Below are 17,259 nucleotides of genomic sequence, written 5' to 3' on the forward strand. Positions count from 1 at the left end.
GGGTGCAAGGGGTTCAAATGCCACGTGGGGCCACACGGAGATTACGTCATCTCCGTCAGTCCGATCACCCCCCCTTCTCACTTTCCCGATGGTCACTCACTTTCTCACTTTTACTACTACTTACGCTTTTCATCCTATCGCTATATGGCTCTGTCAGGACCATCATGAGTGCTGCGAGACCGAAGAAGAGTAAGATTATCCCCAGGAAATCTGTTGAGGAGAGGTTGGTCAAGGAGTCCACACCGGTCAAACCTCCCAAGAAGAATGGAAAGGTCATCAATGACAAGCCACATCGGACCCCTCGTCCTCCTCCACCTGTCATCGTGAGAGACAAGGGACAGACTAAAGGTTTGTAATGGATCTAACAATGTAATGGACACTGATGGAAAGAAGATTTGCATCTCAAATCAACTGATATTCCGACGCACGACCAAAACGACCAAGATGACGAAGAGGAGGAAGATTTTGAAGAGATTGTCATACCTACCGCTGGACCTTCCTCACCTCGTATTGGCACTTCAAGCAGAGGGATACATGATACTCCCGGAAATACCACAGCTCCCAGTGTAGACGACGATTATGCTGGTTATGGAGATGACAGTCAATCGGGTGAAGAAGAAGAAGAGGGCAATGTGATCCGTGTGGAGATAGGTGGTGAGACACCTGAAGAGAAAGCCAAAAGGTTATTGTTGGCCATGAGAAAGTGAGGTCGCATGTTCTGGTGTAAAATACACGCTGACTCGTAGGAAACCGATAACCAGTAAAGATCGTGCTATACGAATGGAAATTCATAAATTACATGTTGTCTGTCTTCTGGCGAGTGCTAGAATACGAAATAGGTGGTGTTCAAACTCCCTTCTAAAGGTCGGTCTGCATCTCAAGACATGTTCCCAAAAGGATACGTTTGTGTTGATAGACTTCAGGCCAGATTACTCTCTCTTCTCCCTCATCCACTACAAGCGGCATTCAATATCCCTCCTTCACGTTTCCCCGATAGAGCACAACGTTCCAGACTTTTCTTCGAGGCTTTACAATCTTTAGTCACTTGGTGGTCTCAATCGTTTTTCGACATTCCCGATTATACCATAGGTTTGAGGACTAGACCATGGGATGAAGTACAAGAGATCATTGATAATCTTCCTCCCTTGACCAAGACCGATTTCCTCACTCCCACTTTCAATCTCCAATCAATCTCCTTAACATCCACGAATAACAACCATCAAACTCCTTCGTCCAGGGAGAAAGGAAAAGGTAGAGAACAAACATCACCTGCTTCTAGTAAAAAAGGTAAACAAAAGGAAATGGAAGATGTCTGGATAGAACAAATAGGAGAAGGAGCAGGGGGCGAGAGATTGAGAAGCGTCAATAGTTTGATGAAGAAAGCTTTACAACAAGAAGGTTCGAGAGATGTTTCAGCTCAATTGTTCGTAGCTCTCGCAAGAGCTTGTGGTTTAGGGACAAGGTTGGTATATTCGATACAGGCTGTACCATGGAGAGCGGAGAAGTCTTTAGTTAAGAAGAAACCTACCGGAGCGGGGAGTGGAGGAAAGACTGTAGCAAGTCGACAAGGTAATGGAGATGATGAGGACAGTGAGGATGAGTTCGAAGAGGTTTATATACCATCTATAGATGGGACGAAGCTTACAACTCCTGGAACTGAACCATCCATTGGGAACGAAGGAACTGCTGGAGAAACAGAATTGGCAGAAAAAGAAGTCTTGGGGAGTAAAATGGAGGAATCGGGGAAACCAATTAGGGCAGCTGGGAAAAGACGTTTACAAGATCCGGCAGATTTGTACAGGTTGAGGAAACAGAAACCGACCATCACACCAAAGAAGAAAGTCAAGACGAAGCAAGGTGAGACCAGATCTCCCCACCTCCGACCCTTCCGCTGGATCGTTGTGGGTGCGGATCCAAGTGATATCTGCGGCGGTGTGCTGATAATCAGATCTGAAATCGCAACCTCCTGTATTTTGGGCAGAAGTGTTCAGTCGGTCGGATCAAAGATGGATCCCTGTGGATCCTGTTTCCGGGATTATAAGGAAGAAAGCGCATTACGAACCTAATAATGATAGTGGGTTAGTGAGGATGACTTATGTCGTGGCGTTTGAAGAGGGTGAGTTGTATGTTCGATTTCCGTTGTTTTCCCTCTTTAATTGCGTACAAATATACCACCATCCACCATTTATCTCCTGAGATCGAGTTGATTTCTATTTCGCTGGTTGTGACATCAACGTCCAAAAGCGTCTGGATTCTGAGAGTTGAGCTGTATGCAAGCGTTTGTTTGGGTACGTGGTTGACGGTATATGTCTCTCCAGTTGGGTTTGGAGAGGAATACTCATGGTGTTTTTCGTTGCTAAGAAACAGATGGCCACGCTAGAGATGTAACATTAAGATATGCGAAGAATTTCGGTGCGAAAACTTCAAAACTTCGTATTCCTCCAAAGAAGGATGAAGAGGATTGGTGGAATGGAGTGGTCAGGTTTTTAGAAAGACCTTATCGATTGGTAAGCTATACGATTGTGATCATCATGCAAGCTAATGGTAGAAACGAGACGATTTAGAAGATGCTGAGTTGGAAACTAGTCATTTTTCAGAAGGCATGCCGTTACATATGAATGGATTTAAAGATCATCCCATGTGAGTCACCGGTCTTTCCCTCCCTACACATGCTCTCTCACCTTTTATCCCTATAAAAGCTCCCACGTCGTTTTGTCCCGTTATGGGTTGTCCTTGGAGAATCTGATTAACCCTGTCACTGAGACCTCCCCTCCCTTCCCTCCGCAGTGAAGACGAGGAAATAACGGATCGTCATCGGCCATATACGAAAAAGAACACAAGTTGTATTCATCCCTCCCAACATACCCAATACCGGCATCTCATGTTCAAGATGCAACCAGTCATGAAACCATGGTATCAAACCCTGACCCCAGATACGTACTCGAACGTCATTTAAAAAGAGATCAAGTCTTAAATCCTCGACGTGAAATAGGTAGGTTCAAAGGTGAACCTGTCTTTCGTCGTTCTTCAGTACAACAATGTAAAACGTCTGAGAATTGGATGAGAATGGGTAGAAAGATTAGAGATAAACAAGAACCTTTGAAATGGGTAAAACAACGTGCTGTCACTATACAAAAGAGAAGAGCACAGGAATTGGTAAGATTGGAAGGTGGTGAAGAGGTACAACAAGGTTTATATGCCGAATGGCAAACTGAGTTGTATAGACCTGAACCTATAAGGGATGTGAGTGTTGTTACTGTTCCCTTGTTTGTCTTTCATAGTCCCTTCATTTCTGTTCATGTTTGATGGACATGCTCTCTTCATGTATACTTCTCGTCCTTCTTACGTATAGTCGTTCGGTCTGGTATCTTCCCTTCTTCGTGTAGTCGGACAATCTCCTTGTGTTGTTTGACAATCATCTTGTGTCGGTTGATCACTCTATGTGGTCGTTCGCCTGCTCCGTCGGCTTCCCTTCTTGTGCGCGGGTTCGCGGACAAATGGACTTGCGACTCGATTGCGATCCGACCGTACTGCCATGGATCAGACAAAAGAGCAAGAAATGAGTTTAGTTGTTAGGTAGTTAAACTGGACGAAGATGGTCTCAATGATGAAATGATTGACGACCAGGGAATCATACCTACCAACACATTTGGTAACCTAGATTTATACGTACCTACTATGCTTCCCTTAGGAGCTGTTCATCTCCCATGTGAGTTGCTGAGTTTTATCTCCCTATCTAGCACTATCTCATTATACCACAGTCTTTCAATGACCGAGCCCCCCCCCCCCCCCTTTGCGTCTCGCCATCTGTTCACGAGACGTCCATTTTATTCTCCCTTGACAGATTTCTTGTCTCCCCTCACCAGCCGCTCTTATGGGACTTGTTTCACTGAACATCCGGAGAAAAGCTGATTATCAGATCAAGGTATTGCCAAAGTTACCAAACAACTAGGTATCAGTTATGCCGAAGCTTGTGTGAGTAGAACTCCATTACAAACTGATGTATATGATAGACTTACGGATAGACCGGGTTTGAATTCAAAAACCAACGTGCTATACCGGTCATCACGGGAATTGTGGTTGCGGAGGACATGGAGAGTATTGTCTTGGAGGTGAGTTACTTGTCTTGGGTATATGGACCTGCAATTGGACCGGATTTGTTCTTTGTCAGTCTGGATGATGAGTCTGAGCTCTCTACTAGTTTCGAATAGACATTCGGTTTTCGGCTACTCGTTGAGGTGGAGAAAAAAGTTCTTTGTCCATTTACCGGTCCGGATATGACTTTTCGTACCTGGCCATTGTCTCGTACATACCATCTCGGTATCTGTCCATCTATCCAAAGATCAATCCTGTGTTCATTCACCATCCCAGATTAATATGCCGAGTGTACCCTGACACATCAGGCATATTGGGAATCCGAAGCTGCTGCTATGGAAAGAAGTAGGGTCAAAGCGGAAGATCGAGCTTTGAAACGTTGGAAGAAGTTGATCAACGGGCTTCGTGTTAAGCGGCGACTTCAAGAGGAATATGGACAAGGAGATGGGGTGAGTTCTTCCGGCTGAGCTTTCTTTGTCACTTAACACCTCCCCATCGACCCATTCTCCTCTGTTGTATTTGGACAATGGGAAATTCACCTGCACAATCTCCTACCCAGTCTTATCCTCGACGAGTCCACGAGTCCACGAGTCATAAACCCCATTATCATTCCCTGCCGTCAGACATTATGCTTATTTCTCAGTTGATGGAAAATCAACACAACCCAATGGCCAACTCGTCCAATCATTTCACCTCCAATCAAAATCGACCGAAAGGTGCCAAGGAGATTATAGGTTTTGCGAATGTTCAAAGTTCTACCGCTTGGGTTGAGAGGATGAGGAGTGGAAGTCCGTCGGACCATCCCCCTGATTCCTCTCGAATCTATCCGGTTATCCCTTCTCCAACTCATGCTCCTCCTTCGGAAAATTCCCCCACTCTTCCCACATCATGGCGTGTATCTTCTGGACCTACCAAAGTATCCTCTTCGTCATTTCGAAATGTCGACAACTCGTCTGGCCAATCCTTGTTGGTCGACGTGGACAGGCCTGGGGTGACCTCCGAGATTGATATCACACGAAGCGATCCGATGAGGTCTGATCAAGAAGTAAAGTCGAGGTCCGGTGCTGGATCTAGTGAAGGGAATGCGGATGAAGATGAGGCTGTGGGATCAAGGTCGGTATTAGGCAAACATCCTGTTTCTTCAGATATTTCTCTGGATGTTCTTCAGTCTCCTGTGCAGTTGGAAACTGTTGAGAGAGGTGCTCCTTTTGATGTGGACAGAGATTCGGGACTGGGTGAGAAACCTATGCAGGGAGGAGAAGAGTCTGGGAGATCAGTAAGAGGGGGACGAGGGAAGAGAGGGAGAGGGAGGGTGAAGAAGGTTGTGGTAGAGGTAGAAAAGTCGAGTCGGACGTTACGAAGTCGAGACAAGGGCAAGGTATAGGAATTGTTTGAAGCAATATTCTCATTGAGTAAAGTGCATATCTGGTCTCATGGGATATCTTCGGATTTCACTTGATGCTGGGTTGTCTTATATGCCGTAGCGCGTAGCATATATAGTGGTATAGGTAGAGAGAAGGATGCATCTTTCCGACGGAAACGATGCTCAAGTTGCAGTCGTCGCACTTCTTTCTCCTTTGACATCATGAGTGCTTGATGTTCTCCTTCAACCGCGACTGCTCAACGTCATTTATACAGTTCGAATAGCCCTTGCGAGTCGTGCTGGGTCTGGGATCGTCTACGCAACATCCATCGGCTAGAGAGATACAATACATCTCAACACATCGGACAGCACAAAACGTAGTTAGTCTCGGGCGTAGTACAACATCCACGACTTTCCTTCCCTTAAGAATTCATCCGACGTCAAGATACACAACCTTGGATCCATCGTCGCGTGATATACCACGCAAAACATACTACCTCGGTGACGAATTAAAAAGATCAGTCGGTAGACTTGGACTGATCAGAGAGGGTAGAGAAAAACATGGCACAACCGGTAGAACAATGGATCACTGATATTCCACCCGTCACTAGGACTTGGGTTGTTTTGGCGGTTGCTACTAGTGTTTTAGTTGTGAGTTTTTGTCTTTTTTCTTGTGTCTTCATCTAAGTCCATTCCTATCGTGTATCCCAAATATCATTCATGGGTTCATTCTTTGACATCTTGTATTTTGTATCCCAAATATCACTCGTCGGTTCATTCTTTCATCCTTTTTGAAGTATTTGGGTGGAAAAGCCAAAAATGAGAAATGAGAGTTGATGATTTAGGAATGTCAAGCTATAGCACCTATACAATTGTATTTCTCTTGGAAACAGGCTATAATGAAGATGCAAGTGAGTCAGTTCCAAGTTCCTCCCTATCCACCTTTCTACCCATTCATCCATTCACCCATCAACCCATTCACCCAGCCATTTATGCCCATGATCACCTAGTAACTTCCCCTATCTTGACTGGTACGTCAACTGAAGACCCCTTGTTCTCCTCTGAATACACTTTGTACATTTCTCAACCTCAGTGAACACGAACACGCTGATAATAGATATGGCGTTTCGCAACCACTTTCTTCTATTTCGGTCCACTATCATTAGATCTAGCATTTCATCTTTTCTTCCTGTGAGTGTAAAACAATCTTCTAATTTCCGGGAATTATTGACTCATCATTCCTTTCTGATATTGGCTATTCTTCAACGTTGTGGGATTAGATCATTCATCGTCTCTACTGGGATTGGATGGAACATCTTACTTTTGGAATTCGCTGATGAATAGGATGAGATATTCTCGGTTATTAGAGGAAAATTCTTTTTCTTCTAGGAAAGCAGATTACGTTTGGTTATTATGTCTCTGTGCTACTTTTCTGTTGGTGAGTGAATCCCAGATCTCGCAGCTCTTCTTCTCGTACTTTCATACGAATGATATGTTGGATTGTCACAGATTGCAAATAACATAGTTCACTCCCATAAAATGGTATATTCATATTTGAAGGGATAGGGAGGATAATGAGTCGGAGAGTTGGAAAAGGATACGAGCTAAATAATTAGGTCATCTCTCCTCTTTTAACACTCCCATTCCTTTCTTCTTCCTTGGCGTTCGCTCTTGTATACATTTGGTCAAGAAGGAATCCATCTATAAAAATGTCTTTATTCGGGGTGGTTACGTGAGTTCTCTTTTGTTTCATCTCCCTCGACCTATCGCTCGGCACCACAGTTCAGTCTCATCTCACTTTCACCCTCCACCATTCCTGCCTTGATGGGGATGCGTCAGTACACAATAGTCGTGTGAGGTGAAATATGAGGTTAAACCCATCCTCGTGTACTAAGGGAATCACTTGTGGTACGATACAGGATGATACTCCCAGAGACATATAGGATAATGCTGATGAATAGTATAACAGCTCCATACCTCCCAATCTGTCTAGTAGGTTTCAGTTGGTTATTACAAGGTGGTTTCCAAGCTGCCGTCGGTGATCTTGTAAGTCATACTTTTGTCATAGCGTGATTAATATCTGACCAGTACCAGGTCGGAATGTTAGCTGGACATACTTATGTCTTCTTACAAGATTATTGGCCTAGGGAAATGTGGAGTAAAACTGGTGAACCAGAAGTTTCGACACCTGCTTTTGTGTGAGTTAGATATCCTTCAATCCTGATTCCTTGTTCTCTCGTATCTATCTCCACTCTTTTTTCTCAACCTTTCCTTCGCGCTCGTCTCGAACCCCGCTTCATGAATCGGTCTTGCTGCCCTTTTTGTGGTATGATGAATGTTGCTGATCGAAGTAAACGGCTTGTTGATAGACTGGGTGGATGAGTGATATGCATGTGTTGTACCATCTCTCTGCTTGTCCTATCTACGTTACAATGTGATGTATTCAATTACTCACACAACACCTTTTCAATTCAATTTTCAAGTAGAGGCCTATACATAACCGAACCAGTTGCCGGTCGCCTTGTCGGAGACGAATAGGCGCGTCGGTGTGGACATGTACCTTACCGAGAATAGGCATGCGAAAACTTTGAACGCAATCTGCACATCCCACCTTTTTCTCCTCTATCATCGTCCCTCTCATACAGTACTCACCACAATGGTCAAACATAAAGGGCAAAAAGGTGCTAAAGGGCGTGACAAAGCCTCTCAAGCACCAGGAAAGAGTATAAAGAGGATGGAGAGTTATGAAGATACTCTGGAGCAAGGTGGGGTGGATGAACGTAGGTTTTTTCAATCACAACATAATCTCTTCTGCACGAGTTTATGAGTCTCTACCCTGGATTAAGAAGAGAGTAGAAATCCTGATATTCAGATATGTTCAAACGCGATCGAATTATGTTTGATCATCAGTCCGATTCTTCTTCAAATGACGAAGAAGAGGTATTGGCTTTACCCGATAACCCTCGATTAGACCACCGTCAGATACATGAGGACGATGAAGTGGAGGATGAAGAGGAAGAGGAAGTAGAAGATGAAAGAAGGGAGAAGAAGAAGAGGAAAGATAAGAAGAGAATTGATGTTTCTACAAAAGGTAGATATGGGAAGGTGCAAGTGTCGGATGAATCGGATGGGCAAGATGAAGGTGGGTTTCTTTTTTGCTCCCTGGGCTCATCTCCCTATGCCTGAACTTTACTAGTCGCTCTTCTCTCCAATTATTTGCTGTTACACCCATCTCTGTTCTGACATGTCTACCCTCCTATCTCTTACTCTTGCCTTTATCTTGCTTTTACGGGTTGTACTTTCGCGGTGTCGTCGAATCCTCTCTGCCCGTTTCGCGCCGTGTCCGTTTCCTTCTGTGCTGGTGTCGTTATGCACCAAGAGAGTCATGGAGAAATGGGAGGTTGTTTTGAGATTACTTAACAGCATATAGCTGATCATATAGTCACCAATGGAGAACCTTCCCGTGACACGGACGATTCAGATCAAAGTGAAAGCGAAGAAGGATGGGGAAGATCGTATTATTCCCGCCCATCTACAAGGAAAGAAAAAGAATCTCAAGGGGTTTTAGATGAGAAAAGGGAAGAAGAGAGGGAGTTGGAAGAGAAAGAAGTAAAGAGGTTACAGAGAAAAGCCAGGGAAAGTTTGGGGGAAGAAGATTGGGGGTTGGACGATTTGGATGATATGGGAAGAGTAGATATGAATGGGTGGGTCATCAACCTGCTCTTTACAAATCTTCTCCTCTCCCCTTCCTTCTTTGATGTACTTCTTGTCCGTGTATGATAGCTCTTACTTTCACTTCCTTCACTGCATAAAGGTGAAAGGGTCAATTTCTGAAATGGTATCACAGAAAATAAAGATTGACACTCAGTAATGACGACCCCATAGAAGAGGAAAAACCAGCCCCACCTCCAGTACCCGAAACTTCAGACCCTGTCGTCATTTTGAAACATATGGAATTACATGATCCTCTCAAACTTGCCTTGGCTAGAGATTACCCTTTGATGCTTGATAGATTGGAACGGACCGCAGAAGGTGTGGGAAAGATGGAAGAGGAGAAAGATGGAGAGGGGAATTTGCATAAACCTTTAGGATGGTTACATTATCGTGGGTCACCTTTTCTTCACTCCCTGGTTAATTCACTCTGTCCACTTGTCTGATGCTCGGGTCTTTCTCTGACTTTCATCGGAAGGGTGTCTGACCAGTGATCTGAAGTCGACATTTCAATCCACCTTCTGTCGTGAAATATCATGATCTATCCGATCCTTGCTTGTGATTGCTTAGAGCCTTACCCACTGCCAGATTTTTGAGATCGTAGGATTGTGTTGACCCACAGAAACCCTCCTGACTTACACATCCACACTCACATTCTACCTCCACCTCATCTCTATCCCACCTTCCTCCTCCACATCATCCCTCCTCCCACGCGTCATAGCCCGATTGGTAAAGCTCAAAGCTGGGGTGGTGATGTTAGATAAGATGGAGTTGGATGCAGCTATGGATGCTCCTGACTGGGGTGATTTGGATGAGCTTGATGATCTGGACGAGCTGAGCGACTCGGATGAATTAGATTCTTCGGACGGATTGGATTCATTCAGTTCTCTGGATGACGAGAGTAATGAAGATGAAGATCAGGATGAGGAAGGAGAAAGTTTGGCTGGGGCTACCAAGAGGGACAGGAGGAAACTTTCAAGTAGAAGAACAAAGAGGATCCCCACGGGGGAATTATCTTGGTTAAAGGGAGATTTGGAAGATGGGGAATTAGAAGATCTTCTGGCTGATGCGGATAAATCACCCATATCAGCGTCGAACAACAAGATCAAAAATCTCAAATCCGACAAATCCTTCACTACTAGACTTGTCAAATCTATCAAGGTTCCAAAATCCAAACACATGTTTGAGAGCGATAACTCGACCAACAACCTATTTGAGAAACAAAAGAAATCTAAAGCTTCGAAATCCCCAAAATCTGATGTGGCAATATTGGAAGAACCAGAATTTATCCCTTCCTTACGGTCGAAACGGTCCAACATATTCGACGACGCCTTGGGAGATCCTACCTCTTTACTCGATGCGGATGCATCAGACAAAGAAAGACGTAAGAGGTCTTTGGCATTCCATACTTCTAAAATCGCTTCCACGTCAGCAAGACGGACAGCAGCTAGGGAAAGAAGGTTAGGAGGGGATGATGATGTTCCTTATAGAGATCGGAAGGCTGCAAGGGATTCGGTTCTCAAGAGGGGGACTGGGGAGAGGCTTGAGTCTGGAGCTAGTGGACTCGTCGAGATGAACTCGAGGGATGAAGAGGGAGATAGGTTTGGTGGGGAAGAGACAAGGCAGGTGATATCAGGTGAGAAAGAGAGAGGTAGAAGTAAGAAACATCCGAGAGAGGAGGATGATGGAGAAGGGGAATCAGATGGGTATTATGAATTGGTAAAGAGACGAAAAGAGGAGAAAAAAGTAGAAAAGGAAATTGCTCATGAAGAAAAGAGAATGGAAAAATTGTGAGTTTTTCCCATAACATCTATTCTTCATCATCTCATTCCATATCGTTTTATCGCCGTTATGATATCAATGAGAAATCTAGTCGTTCCCTACCTGTGTATCATGGAACTTTTACTGATCCCAGTGCATCATTACAAGACGAAATCACATCCGGTCCTCGATCCGTCTCTAGGGCGATTGAGAAAAACAGAGGTTTGACACCGCGTCGATCTAAAACCGGTAGGAACCCAAGGGTGAAGAAACGACAAGCTTATGAGAAAGCTAAGAGACGCGTGGGTTCTCAAAGAGCTGTTTTCAAAGGTGGTCAAGCAAGTTTAGGAGGGGATTACAAAGGTGAAAAAAGTGGGATTTCACAGGTTGTCAAAAGTCGAAAGTTTTAAGCATAACTTATCATACGTTTTTATTTATTTATTTTCCGACATGTCATCTACATGATTCTTTCGTTGGCCCCCCTCCCCTGTTACGATTGTTTTTGACACTTTGACGTGTTTCTCTACTGTACTTGTACCTCACATTGAAACCAGAACGGCGCGAGACCAATTCGGCTGGGTGACCGTTCCGGTTTCTACTCGTATGTTAGTTCCCAGTACATGTTCTGCACCGTGACGTCTTGACATGAGCCGGCAATGTTTTTTCGTTTGCAGGAATGGTATGAAGATGCAATACTCATCATGCGACGAGTAAGTAGCCAGAATGAAAGGTTATCTAAGGATCGACCGAAACGATGAGGATTGTTCCAATGATGGGAGCTGTAGAACCGAGGGTCGCAGTGTGAGTGAGACACATTGGGAAGTAAGTTGATCATTCATTGTCAGAGTCATCAGAGTACAAGAGAAAAGTATGAATCAGTAATCGGGTTGAACTAAAGTGTCGTATGAAGCAATAAAGGTAGGTGACAGTATTGTTACGGTGTTACATAGAGCAAAAAATCATTTCTTCCTTGACGGTGGAGGTCTACGTTTTTTGAACAAACTGGTGTTTTCCTTAGGAATCGTTATCACATTTTCCGACTCAACTAAATCTTCTTCTTTCTTCTCACCATCATCCTCTTTCTTTACTGACGTTTCCTCTTCTTCCCCCGAATCAACTCTGGTCCAACCTCCTTCCTCACCATTATATATCAAACCTTTCCCCTGTTCCATTTTCACTTCCAACTCTACTTTCCCCTTCCATCCCTCTCCCTCTCCCACCCCCTCTTCCTCTTCCTTGACTTGTTCCTCCGCGAGTTGATTTTGAGATTTGACTTTTTTCTTCATACCTCTCAATGAAGATAAATCGTAATCCTCTTCTTCCCAAATCTCCCTTCCTCTTTTACCTTCCTGTATCTTGAATTCATCCGGATCATCCTCATCAACTTTCCTTTCACCGACTAAACCAAGTGATGAAGAATCCAAACCTTTTGGTAAATCATCCACCACTTCCCAAGCCCCAACATTCGTACCACGTCCTTTTATCTCTTGTTCAATCTCATAAGACGTTTTATGTGTATCGGGATCATCAAACCCGAGTTGTTTAGCAGTTGAATAATTCGCGAATTTATCTTTTGGGATTTGTATACGATGTTGTGAGGAGGAAGAAGAAGATGACGATGGTAGTGTTGATAGAAGTGATGGACGAGATTTATAGGTTGAGATATGTGTGTCTTTGGAATGAGCTTCTGCTGCGTTCTACATATCAGTAAAACGTACAACGTTTTGAAGAGCAGGAGTTAGAGAATGATGTACTTACCTTTTCTATCTTAGCTATCTCAATAGCTTCTTCTTCTTTAGCCTGCTTAGCAAGATTACCATCTTTATATATATCTCTTATGTATCTTTCTCGATTACCGATATGTTTTAATCCCGTTTCGTGTTGTTTCCTCGACTAAGGATTAGTATAAATTGGTCGTCATTGATTATTTCTCATCACATGAATGAATGCATGGTGTGTCAAGACGTGAAAGTCGTTTGATCACCTTCGCATCACAACGCTCATATCCGAATGTGTGATTGACGAGTGGGCTATCAAGGGAAGAAAGAAGGACGATAGAAGAAAAGGGACAAAGGGAAAGACTGACAGGTGCATCGTCCCTTATCCATATATTGCAATATTTGCACCAGTAATTCTTCTTCGATACCCACCATCTGGACGTCAGCACTATTTATCATAACCCAGGGCACTCACTCTGTCATATTGGTAGATGATGAATGTTGGTACAGTTGTACGATGGAGATGGATGTTGGAGAAGAGTCAGTGAGTGGCGAAATGTGTCGAATTGTGGCAGTGTGGCACTCGTGTTGAATGTGGCAATTTTCGAACATTTCTTGACCTCTTCGCACGGTATCCCCCCGAGAATCGACCGATGCTTCCGTTAGTGCGACTTTCCGATAATGCAACTTTCGGACGGGAATAGTATGAGTGCTGGTACTGTACTTGTATGAGGACACAGCAGACAAGGTGATAATGGAGATGCAGAGAATCGTTCCATCATGTGATGTCATAGAAGAAATGAGTGTCATGGATCTACCTCGTCCCCATCAGGAGTGGAATGCACGCTGAACAACACTTGCATGACCAAATTCCGTGTTTCTTAAATGACAAAGTACATAAACCCCCGTATTCAATGTCACTCATAACAACAATACTTGTATAAACACCAGAATACCCAATAACATCATGACACCAGTGAAATCCCACCCATTAGGTTTAGTTCAAAGTCTCGAGTAATAGGTATCCCTTCCTTTTCTCCTACTCAAAGCACTAGTAGTTTGTCCGTACGACCCAATCTTCTCACGTTCGTGTGTACTACTCAAAACTGCCGGTCTGACAATACTGACACTTTGTAAACTCCCATTGGCAAATTCCCTCAAGAACCTCTCCAAACCCTGAGTAATCACCGTTATCTTTTGCTCATGGGGTATTCCACCACCCTTGTCCGTCCATGCCGTTCCGGGTATGGCTGAGACAAATATATGTGATCTAACATCTTCCGAGTACTCTTCATACTCCAAATCCGTGAGGACCAGGGAGATTTCCTTGCCTCTACCTTTCAAGACACTTCCATTGGTAAGTGTAGGAATGGAGGTGCTTCTAGCTGAAGGAAATGGGACGGTGAGAGTGTTCATCTTGCTCGGAGCTTGGGATGACCCAGTAGGTAGATGAGTGAGAGTTGAACTAGAAGGGAAAGAGGAGGTAGAAGTTAGGATATGACCGTACTTGCTATCTTGTGTCAAGATGATCCCACACTGTTCTCTTGAATCATTTGGGTCAGTACTGTATAATGAGACTTGACTGCAATTCATAAGTTCGACATTGGAGATCTTCAATTCACCTTGATCATTGAACGAATGGGAAAATGTTGCGTTCCACATGTATCGCATCGGTTCGACCGCAGGAGGAAAACGAGGGGGCAGAGTAGGGGACATGATGTCTTTTCCTCGATCCGAGTTTCCGTTTGAGTAACTAGGTGGATTGAGTTGATGATAGTACACACTGAGTAATCAGGAGGTTTGGAAGCCTGTGGATAGATCAGATACCATTCAGCCAGATCACAGGGCTAAGTGGAATACGGGAAGGAAGAGAGGGAGTAGATTAGACAAGATGAATTTGGTGAGAGGGGGGGGGGTTGTGAAAGTCTTTCGAGAAATGCTTGTCAAGATTATTGAGGACATGGTCAAGACAGACATACTTGATATACAAAAAGAGATGGAACACCAAGAAGACATCAGGTGTGACTATGAGTCCATACATGTCTGATGACTCGGGGTAGAAACAAAGGGAGGTGCCGGATGGTGTCGTTTGGACGGAAAGGGATGGAAGGCGAGGGAGTCGATTAGAAGGCGAGACGGGCCGGCTACTATCATTTAGTCGGCGAGTTGAAGCCATGTATGGAGGGAGAGGATGAGGTCCTTACCTTGATTTCTCTGGTGTCACTTGAGGTGATAATGATGGATGGAGGAGAAACCTTCCCATGGTCACGGTCATTAGAATATGACTCTTTAGAGTGTCATGGCGGAAGATCATGTCACTCCAAAGCTGCACGGAACTTTGATCTCTCACGATCTGACCCGTGAGGTTCCGAAGTGTCACGGTCTTCCGTCCTTCACTTGACACACTATCTCCTCAGGACAAGAGGTCTCTTGCACTAAGCCTATGTCATGATAATATTCATACATGGGTTTTGACATGGTCTTCGACTAGAGGGTTGTACTCCTCCTTAGCTATAGTCTCATACAGTACCTACTACATAGACATGAAGCATAACCCTATTGACTGCTCAATCAATCAGTGATGGTGTTATAATACTGAATAGCCTCCCTTGCCAAATCACAATTTGGATCGAAGTTTGTGATCTGTGACACTTGGACCTCCTTTTGATGGAATCTCGGTGGACGGAGTGCGGTCACCAACACTCCTGGTTTCCTCAATTGAAGTCGGACTGGAAGCCTCAGTTCTAGTCTCCTGTCTCCCTTCTATTGCTGAGTTGGACGGGCCACCATACCAAATTCCGTCACCGTTCTTACTTGCTTCTATAGCCCGAAGTTGCTGTACAGCTTGAAACTCGGCCATCAAATCATAATCACTCTTCAACGACGGACGGGCTATACCGAGTACAAACTTTGATTCAGGGCTCTGCCTGATAAAGGAGATGAGTTCTTGAGTGCGAACGACTATCCTCCGGGATTGACTAGGTTGTTTGGGTCCAACTGGGAATGCTAAGCCATGAAGACTTTCGACAAGGACACAAGTTCTTTCATTTCCATCATTGACGGTGCTTACTCCCACTGCTACGCTCCTCCACTTCAATTCCTGGACGCCCAGCTCGGAGTCAATGCTAGAATCCTCTCCAACGGGTATCCTTTCAAAAAAGATGACACGGACCGTATTCGAGGTATTACGTTCCAGACCCACAATAGTGCGCGGGTTACCACTGACATCAGAGATGAAGAGTTGTTTACAATTGTTCAAAGTTGTCCCGTCTGGATTGAGAGTGAATTCGTCTTGCCCGGAATTGACTTCACTTTTCAGTTTCAGTTCCTGTTTGCCTAGTTCCGGATCACAGGTGAGCTCTCCATTGGTTGATCTCACTTGACAAGATCTGATAGAGACAGCACCTGACTTATCACATTCAAGGGTCACAACAGTGCTCTTATCATCATCAAAATTGGAAATTGCCAGCTCGTAATTTCCCAAAGCTGACTCCTCACGCCTTAGTGTGAATCTGCACGTCCTGGAAATGAATGCTACCCTTGAGTGTAGTTTCTGGTTGGCTGATTCAGGCCCAGAGGCGAAGTCATCTCGCATTGATCGGCAGGAGCTAATGAGGATCCCACCTCCTGCATTGCTATGGGCGATAACTGTGAGTGTGTGTGGCTCCATGGAAACGATGAGCTTCTGACGGTCACCCCAGCCTGACACACCCCCAATGAGAGTGGGTTTGTGTATGCTGCGGATGAGGTGGGATCGCTGGAAACTGATGGACGCAGTCCACAGACCTTGTAGTCCTCGGAGAGCCACTTCGATCTCCTTGAGGGGGATCTTGTCTGACCCAATCTGAAAAGCTTCAACATTTTCGCGATGTCTGCCTGGTAAACAACGACTGTCCGGGGTTTCATCGATCGGGACTCGTTGCAGAGATACTTGAGAAGAATCAGAACAAGAAGAGGGGGGTATAATGGTCGTATCATCACTCATTTCGGAAGAGACGTAACAGAAGCAAGGAGCAGATACCGACACAACTGCCCTATTTGGATGAGCTGAATATCAGTATAGTGCTGGTCTGGAGATGATCAACTATGCTATCTGCTCACTAATCAGACAAGGGGCTGGAGGTGGAGATTGAGCTAGTAGTTGAGAAACAGAAGTCAAGAGTCGATGGTATGGATACGCGGCGGTAGGCAGAGGACGTCGCGAGGATCTTACTGGTATGTAATATATCCGAAACGAAAAGTAATCTTAGATGGGGAAGATGGAGGAAAGGTAGAATATGGGTGGAAGAAAAAGTACCGGTTTAGTAAGAAGATTGAGTAATAGATTCTCAAGAGACAAAGACTTGATGAGGTCCAAAAGGGGTAAGTTGGCAGAGGGAAGATCAAAGGATCGGGTAATGGGTATGGGGATATAGTCCGTGTTTCAAGGAGAAGGTGATGAAAAGAGGTGGAGAGTAGAAGAAGGCTAAAGGCTTCAAATGCGGAAGGTTATCCGAGGGGAGAAAGTGAGGACGGCGTGGATATGTACTGTAGGTGCGATACTTGTCGGGTATCGGGAGTACAAGTAGGAGAGACCAATCGTCAAGAAGAAAATCCGTGCGTTGATTGGTC

The 17,259-nt window shown here is 44.6% G+C and overlaps 6 protein-coding genes across 6 annotated transcripts; 3 read left to right on the forward strand and 3 right to left on the reverse strand.

Annotated features, from left to right (window-relative positions):
- Positions 1-593: 593 nt before the first annotated feature.
- On the forward strand, positions 594-4,562 carry TREMEDRAFT_33288 (uncharacterized protein; the record flags this gene model as incomplete). Its single annotated transcript, XM_007006291.1, has 12 exons — positions 594-703; positions 747-864; positions 924-1,590; positions 1,681-1,857; positions 1,949-2,116; positions 2,362-2,507; positions 2,549-2,640; positions 2,934-3,243; positions 3,628-3,709; positions 3,920-3,975; positions 4,026-4,112; positions 4,404-4,562. Coding segments are annotated over 12 exons (2,172 nt in total), but the record flags the coding sequence as incomplete, so codon positions are not given.
- Positions 4,563-6,019: 1,457 nt separating this feature from the next.
- Positions 6,020-7,660, forward strand: TREMEDRAFT_33222 (uncharacterized protein; the record flags this gene model as incomplete). The annotated part of the gene is made up of 7 exons (XM_007006276.1): positions 6,020-6,109; positions 6,304-6,369; positions 6,576-6,649; positions 6,803-6,896; positions 7,075-7,190; positions 7,420-7,504; positions 7,553-7,660. 7 exons carry the CDS (start codon positions 6,020-6,022, stop codon positions 7,658-7,660), a joined length of 633 nt encoding a protein of 210 aa, XP_007006338.1.
- A 454-nt stretch (positions 7,661-8,114) lies between these two features.
- TREMEDRAFT_69614 (uncharacterized protein) lies at positions 8,115-11,340 on the forward strand (the record flags this gene model as incomplete). The annotated part of the gene is made up of 6 exons (XM_007006552.1): positions 8,115-8,238; positions 8,331-8,600; positions 8,901-9,162; positions 9,327-9,562; positions 9,792-10,959; positions 11,085-11,340. 6 exons carry the CDS (start codon positions 8,115-8,117, stop codon positions 11,338-11,340), a joined length of 2,316 nt encoding a protein of 771 aa, XP_007006614.1.
- Positions 11,341-11,889: 549 nt separating this feature from the next.
- Positions 11,890-13,131, reverse strand: TREMEDRAFT_64085 (uncharacterized protein; the record flags this gene model as incomplete). The annotated part of the gene is made up of 4 exons (XM_007006399.1): positions 11,890-12,627; positions 12,689-12,823; positions 13,017-13,083; positions 13,124-13,131. 4 exons carry the CDS (start codon positions 13,129-13,131, stop codon positions 11,890-11,892), a joined length of 948 nt encoding a protein of 315 aa, XP_007006461.1.
- Positions 13,132-13,650: 519 nt separating this feature from the next.
- On the reverse strand, positions 13,651-14,364 carry TREMEDRAFT_64086 (uncharacterized protein; the record flags this gene model as incomplete). Its single annotated transcript, XM_007006400.1, has 1 exon — positions 13,651-14,364. The coding sequence occupies one exon, from the start codon at positions 14,362-14,364 to the stop codon at positions 13,651-13,653; it is 714 nt and encodes a 237-aa protein (XP_007006462.1).
- Positions 14,365-15,265: 901 nt separating this feature from the next.
- TREMEDRAFT_64087 (uncharacterized protein) lies at positions 15,266-16,633 on the reverse strand (the record flags this gene model as incomplete). The annotated part of the gene is made up of 1 exon (XM_007006401.1): positions 15,266-16,633. The coding sequence occupies one exon, from the start codon at positions 16,631-16,633 to the stop codon at positions 15,266-15,268; it is 1,368 nt and encodes a 455-aa protein (XP_007006463.1).
- Positions 16,634-17,259: the final 626 nt, after the last annotated feature.

Source organism: Tremella mesenterica (genome assembly GCF_000271645.1).
Source record: "Tremella mesenterica DSM 1558 unplaced genomic scaffold TREMEscaffold_10, whole genome shotgun sequence".
Classification (NCBI taxonomy): Eukaryota; Fungi; Basidiomycota; class Tremellomycetes; order Tremellales; family Tremellaceae; genus Tremella; species Tremella mesenterica.